Genomic DNA, 7,380 nt, shown 5'->3' with positions numbered 1-7,380 from the left:
TAAGCTTCTCCAGCAACATCCATGCGCTTCCATTCTTCTCACTCCACTCTCCGTTTCCCTTATGCATCTCTACTTTTATAATATAGATATATATATATAACAAGAGGAGAATCTATACAGAGTGACTGGGATATGTAGGATAAGTAGCTACAATAGCCATTGGATTTGAGGTCACTGTCGAAGATCCAAACCATTCGACTAATTAGAATTATTGTTGATAGTAACTGCTTAAATATCTTCAAGATGGAAAGATGGGTAAGTGGCCCAAAAAAATATTAACTATTAAGAAGATAGTATATATTCAAAGTGAAAGAGAAAAAATATCGAATAGTTGCAATATTCTAATCTAATTGGAAAGCTTTTTTGGGTATATCTATTGCTCAGTATATCTATTATTCACGGTGAAGCCTACCATATAAATGGTTTGGATTGAATTATCATATGACCCATATGATCCTTTCACTGTTTGTTCTCTACACGTGCATCATCACTTCAAATTATTGATGTCTACAACGAAGGCCGGATCCACAGCTGGCTGTGTAGGTTAAGGTAAACCTTCAAAGGAATTAGTTCCGTCTTTTCACAAAGGTGTCACAAGGAGGGGAAAAAAAAAAACTACACGCAGCATCGCAGTATCATTTGTTTTAGAGTATACATTAACATAAGTAATGAATATATGCTCTTGCCCTACTCGTTTATCACAATTTTTTATTTTTATTTTTTTTGGTTAGCTTGTTAGTACACCCGTTGTCAGTTCACACATCACTGTTAGCCACCCTACCAAGACCTCAGTGTTGAAACGATGTATCTTTCACTCAATCTACCACCTTAGCTATGGATCGTTTATTACGACTTTATTCCTTAAATTTGACCGGGCCTTTAAATGTTGAAATGAGCCCAATTATATTAACTTTATTGATCAACACCCTCCATCAATTTTCCCATCTCCCTTTTTACCATTGGACTGAAAATAAGGCAGATCAAAGTGGTAATTAAGTGGGCCGTAGAAAGTATCATTGAATGTCTACCTTTGAAATCATTATTTTGATTGTTTATTCTGGTGTGTTCCACTTTGATATGCTTTAATTTTATTCGACACCTCTAAAATAAGTTGAAAAACTAGAAGGCATGGATAAACCATACGCATTCATTATGGGCCACTAAAGGAGTTTGACTTACGTTTGAAAGGACTACGGTACAAGTCAGTATCGATCGGTTTGTGTCAAAATCTCTTTATCCCAAGATAATGTATTCTCAAGTAGATACACACCCATACCTAATTCAATGAAGGAATTCGACATGTGTTCAAATGGCCTATAATGGAGTTTGACATACATTCGAAGGGGTTGTAGTGGCAGTCGAAGCTGATCGGTATTGTATGAGGGGTTAGATGTCGGTCAGTCTAGTTAATATGGGGCTCGAGTGTATCCAAAGTCTCCTTATCATGGGATAATGTCTTCTTAACTGGATACACACTGATGCCTAGTTTGGTGAAGGAGTTAGACGAGTCTTTGATGGGGCTATAGTGCAACTCAGAGTCAATCAGTGTTGTCGGAGGGGTTCAGTGTCCATCGGTCTGTATCAATGGAGGTTCAAGTGTGTCTATAGTTTTCGTACCCTAAGATAACATCTTCCCAAGTGGATATACACTGATTCTCAATTCATTGAAAGAGTTCGAAATGCATTCGAATGTGTTGTAGTGCAACTCAGAGTCAATTGGTGTTGTCGGAGAGGTTCAGTGTCAATCAGTCTATGTCATTGTGGGGTTGGAGTCTCTACCCTTTGATAACGTCTTCTCATGTGGATACGCACCGATTCCTAATTTGGTGAAAAAGTTCAACATGCATTTAAATAGGCTTTAGTGTAATTCAGAGTCAATCGATGTTGTTGGATGAGGTTTGGTCTTAGTTAATTTGTGCCATTGTGGGGTTAGAGTGTGTTCAGAACCTTCATACCTTAAGATAATGTCTTCTTAAGTGGATATACACCGATTTCTAGTTTGGTAAAAGAATTTGACGGGTGTTCAAAGGAGCTATAGTGCAACTCAAAGTTAATCGTTGTGGTTAAAAGGGTTTGGTGTCGATTAGTCTGTGTTGATATTAGGTTTGAGTATGTCAGGAGTCTCTTTATCCTGAGAAAACATCTTATCAAGTGAATACTCACCTATTCCTAGTTGGTGAAAGAGTTCTACATATGTTCAAATGGACTGCCGTGCAACTCAGAGTTTTTCTAATATAATATCAATAAAATCCGAATGAAGGTAAAATATAAGCTTGATCCTGGTCCATGAAAAGTTTTTAATGGTCATTCATCACTATTTATTTCTAATGGTATGGACCATGTGTGATTTGGATCTTCCTAAGATTTGGGATCGCATATTAAAAGAAGATGAAAACCAGGACAGCGTGGACCACGGATAATACATCAAGGTGGCCCTACACGGTTATTGTAACACCCACTAGGCTGTTTCCCAGGCAACAGCTAATCCGTTCCCCCAGGCAACCGCTGTCAGTCGGAACTGTGCTCACACCACTGAACTCGGTGGTGTGTTGACGCCCCCAAATTCTATGGGCTCAACTATGATATATTTATTATATCTACACCGTCTACCAAGTTCAGATCCAAAGTTCAAGTGGACCATACTATAAAAAGCAGTGTGTAGATTGATTTCTACAGTGAAACATTCCTAGGACCTACCATGATGCTCATTTTCTATCCAACTTATTCGTGATGTCACAGGGACTTGTCCAGAGAAAATAGCAAATATCATATTAATCTAAAACTTTTATTACCTGCAGAATATTTCAATGATGTTCGTTCAATCCCTGTCTATTTTTTTGGTTCAAGCATTAAAACAATCTCTTCCAATGGACGGACGCTCTCGATATAACATGTACATCGAACCGGGCGCGTATTATATACTGACAAGGTCAGTAGCCAAATCACTACTGAAGTTACGTCACCAAGCTCTGTGGACCCCACCATGATGCGTGTGTTGTATCCATACCGTCCAACCATTTGTAGAGATCGTTTTATGGCATGAGAAAAAGAACGAGATGGATCTAAAGGTCAAGTGGACCCACCACAGAAAATCGTGGGATCAGTCACACCCACCGTTGAAACATTTATAGGGCCCACCATGATGTATTTTTTAGATCCAACCTATTCATAAGTTAACATAGAGATAGATGAAGTGAAAACAAAAATATAAGCTTGATCAGAAACTTCCGTGGCCCCTAGGAAGTTTTGAATGGTGGATGTCACTGTCCACACTGTTTTCTATGGTGGGGTCCACTTGAACTTTAGATCTATCTCGTTATTTTTCTCATGCAATAAAATGACCTCTCCAAATGGATAGACTATATGGATACAACACATGCATCATAGTAGGGTCCACATAGCTGGGTGACATCACTTCTTCAGTTGCGATTTGGCCACTGACGTTGTCGGTATCTAATCCGCGCCCCATCGAACCCCATGGAATTTGAAAACGACAACACACCACCATCCGTTTCTGCGTCAACAAGCTTCCTAGCACGAGAACCGGCGGGAACCCTTGGATTCAGAAACTTGCAATCCTCCCGGCCGCCTGTTTGGCATCCTGAAGTGTGAATCAACTTTAATTCAAAAGTACTTATCCATGGTATATTTACAAGAGTTTGAATTTAATTACTAAATCAACTTTAATATATCTAATTAGTGAGATATGTAATTTTTTGATACAATGGTTGTGATAAGCCCGCTGAAATATATACTTTACTCGAAAATGATGAAATTCCAAGTCTTGGATAGGCCACGAGTATAAGATCATGTCTAAATGACTAACCAACAATTTTAATCGTTGATTTACATGAACAATGTTTGGACAGTGCTGGACAAAGTTCGGACGATGCTGATTTACTTGTTCAATATTTGGACAGTGCTGATCATCATTAGTGGGCCATGTGCCAATAGAATAGTAGTGTACAATGACACACATGTTACACATGCAACTATTGAAATGATTTTAGGTATTATCCAAGCTCTCACGATTGATTACAAGCCCCCCTCAAAGAGGGGGATTGGAAACCCATGGATTTAAAACTCAATTACTAGTTACCTTACGCTGCGAGTTTAATAACCAGGCGATATCAAACACCCTCAAATCCCCTTCAATCCATGGTGCCAAATGACCCCTAAAGCTTTTCAAAATGACAAAAATATCTTCTTCTGTTTTTTTTAGTAAGTAATGAGTAATGGCGATGTTTTTTTCCTATGGCGCAGGCCACTTGAAACTTGGAATTTTGTGATTTTTAGCCACCAAGGACAAACTCAGAATACAAACATAATTAACGGATTAGATTTCATGTACACACCCAAACGAGTACAATAAATTACTTCATAAGTCACGCTTGCCTGCAAGGATATCTTGCAGGCAGCTAGTTGGACGATAGTGTTACCGTGCAACTAACACTTAAATGCCTACGGTAGTATATATAATGTAAGTTTTGGACATTTTTGCTCCCTCAGTTAGTTTTTCATGACTAGACTTTTTGAATATTTAAAAGATATGAAAAAGCCATTTTAAATTAATATTTTAGAAATTTGGAAAATATAATTGTATCTAGTACATGGTTTAAATTTTACCCATAGAAAAGCCTAAAAGACTTGGATTTTATTGGCATTTTTTCAATTTTTTGCATTGTAGCCTATATGGAGCGAAATAGAAGAATACGCACTGTCACTTCTTTTGAGATGCACCGTGATAACATTGTGAGCCGATACTACTTCTATTGCATATCTCATTTTAGGACATCAATGCAAATCTATAATTCAAGTCAGCCATAACATGCGATAACATGAAATTGAGTAGCTGACACGGTTATGAATGTGATGAGGTCGATCATTGTGATCTTCCTCAAGGATAACTACTTCGAATTCACATAATTTCTTTGGACTCCTCATAAAGACTTCTCGATTCCATTGGAAAAAATAAAGAACAATAGAAATAATTTTATAAAATTCATAATTTGATTGATGAATGAAATAAACAAGTTTCACAACCCTTTAAATAGGGATACTAATCAACGGAAGAAATTTCATAATTAATCAAACTCCAGCTAAAACTCCTAAAATTTGCAACTTACTATAAATAGTAAACTTACTATTTATAGCCAGTCATGATGTCTACTAGTGCACAATGTTTTTGGCCAAAAATAGTGTCCTATTTGGCTTCACCATGCTATTCTACTAATTATTCTAAGAATTTTTTAAATTGGACGCAACTCCTAAAGTCCAATGGATGAAGAGTTATAATCAAACTAAAACTTACTATTTATAATTAAATATGGAATTAGCTTGTGCAACTCAGCATAGCGGGGTTGGGTGGCTAAAGTAGTTTGTCCAATCCCAAAATCATATATTTTATGTTCGATAAATCATTTTAGATTGCAAGGTACACTCGATTTAAGGTCTGATGGTCAAGAACACTTCTGTCATCCACCAAACCTTTTCTGATCCATCTTGGCCATGAAACTACCCATGACTCACTCTACAATAGTATGTTATCATTGAAACCATGAACAGAACTCTTTCTCTCTCTCTCTATTAAAAAAAAAAATTCCATTTTCTTACCTTTTCAATATCTCTTACCTTTTCTCTCTTACATTTTTTGTACATGCGTTGCATTGGCTTCCTAAATTATATAATCTAATCCATCAAATAAGTTAGCCCTACCTTAAAAGAAACACTAGTTGCAATCATAGCATGGTCCCCACCATAGAAAGCAATTAATAGCAGCATTGACTGATGATCGAATCAATCTGATATATTTTTTTTAATTTGTTTTTCACGGTGGAGATAACCAGGTGGTCAATTTACATGTCATGCACCATAGAATTTTTTAGTTTTTGTGGAGGTTATATTCAGCAATAGGGATCTATGGCTAACTGATATTCCTACATCATCATCTGGCTCTTGCAATTCTTTTCAGCCCACACTAATTTTCTTAAGAGGGTTATATACATAGCTGACTGATATTCCTACAGCATCATTTAAATATTACAATTCTTTTCAGGTAATCAAACCCACACCACAGGGTCCAAGTCAATGACACAGCGAGATTTGATTGGTGGGATAGTACTTATACACGGTCAAAGATAAGCCAACCGTTTTAAAGATATTTTAATCAAGTACGGACTTAGCCTAGCTTTAATGGCATATGATCCAACCAATCAAATTTCAGCACGGGCTTAAAACCCTCACCACATGGCCACTCATATGATTCCACCGATCAAATTTCACCCAAATGGCCACTCGATCCCATGATCTCAGTGTTGAATTAGTCTATGTCGACCACTAAGCCATGTAGTGGGACCCACCAAAGTTGGAAGATGAAAGATAACCCTTTGTTTATAGTCCAATTAATTGCGCTGGAGACCTCTATTGTGTATATTCTCTCACTGGGCTATTGCTAATGAGCATGGACCACTCTACTCACCAATAAGTGCAAGGGTGGCTCAAGGCACATATGCCACATGGCATGTCTGTACGGGATCCAAACCATTAAACAGGTGGGGACCATCATTAGCATGAGCTTGTGAAGAAATCAGGTAGTCCCACTCATTGGATGATCCCCCCAAGATGCGTTGGTTATTCGTACAAGGTAAAAGGAACGTTAGAAATAAAAAGCTGATTAATGATCTATATTTAACAAGAACACGTCGCCTACCTGGTATGTGGAGCTTCTTGATTTTTGAGATGGAGGATTTTCAAATTGTTGTCCACGTGATTAGCGGTCTAGATCCCATACACGTGTTCCAAGTCAGCACAAGTGCCGCGAATCGCCTCATTAACATGTGGCGCGGATCGATTGGCGTTTCTATTGAAGTCTTTCGTGATGTGAAGCACAACGCTCCCATGACTCATACACCCAGTGGGGCTTGGTGGTTTCTGACTAGGACCGTCCACCAGAGCTGGCTTCGCTAATTCCAAACGCGCGCGGAAGCTACTGTCATCAAGAGGCAATATCATGTGTCATTATGTGACGCGTGTGTGAGATCTGAGCCTTCCATCAGGTGAGCTACGCTGTAGATATCATCTGGTCAAAAACTCATGCCATTTCATATCTTAAGTGGACTACATCGTACCAAAACAAATGAATGGCTATACAAAGACTTTAACAAATTGTGGCCTACCTGAGAGATAAATGTATCTGATTTTTTAAAGAGAAGGTCCAATCATTATTTCTGACCTCACAGAAAGCTAATCTAATACGGATGCGTCTAAACGAGGATGCGCATGGCTTCATGTGCATGTGGAATTTGCAAACCTAAGACGTGAGTAATATCTATTTACATTACCAATTCACTATACCTTTGTGATGGTAAATAGGTAGTGGCT

At 38.0% G+C, this 7,380-nt stretch overlaps 1 protein-coding gene across 2 annotated transcripts in view; it reads right to left on the bottom strand.

The window, feature by feature from the left end:
• LOC131223002 (WAT1-related protein At5g07050-like) overlaps positions 1-175 on the bottom strand; it is a 13,932-nt gene extending 13,757 nt beyond the window's left edge. Inside the window, exon 1 of one of the 2 annotated variants that reach the window (XM_058218280.1) lies at positions 1-175. This exon is cut by the window's left edge and continues 185 nt beyond it. In XM_058218280.1, the coding sequence (XP_058074263.1) occupies positions 1-33 (33 nt within the window). In that variant the 5' untranslated portion in view covers positions 34-175. The other variant, XM_058218281.1, reaches the window with a different exon arrangement.
• Between the last annotated feature and the right edge of the window lie 7,205 nt (positions 176-7,380).

This window comes from Magnolia sinica, chromosome 13 (genome assembly GCF_029962835.1).
Source record: "Magnolia sinica isolate HGM2019 chromosome 13, MsV1, whole genome shotgun sequence".
NCBI lineage: Eukaryota > Viridiplantae > Streptophyta > Magnoliopsida > Magnoliales > Magnoliaceae > Magnolia > Magnolia sinica.
Note: the sequence above shows the minus strand (reverse complement) of the source record. Positions and strands in the feature narration are given on the sequence as shown.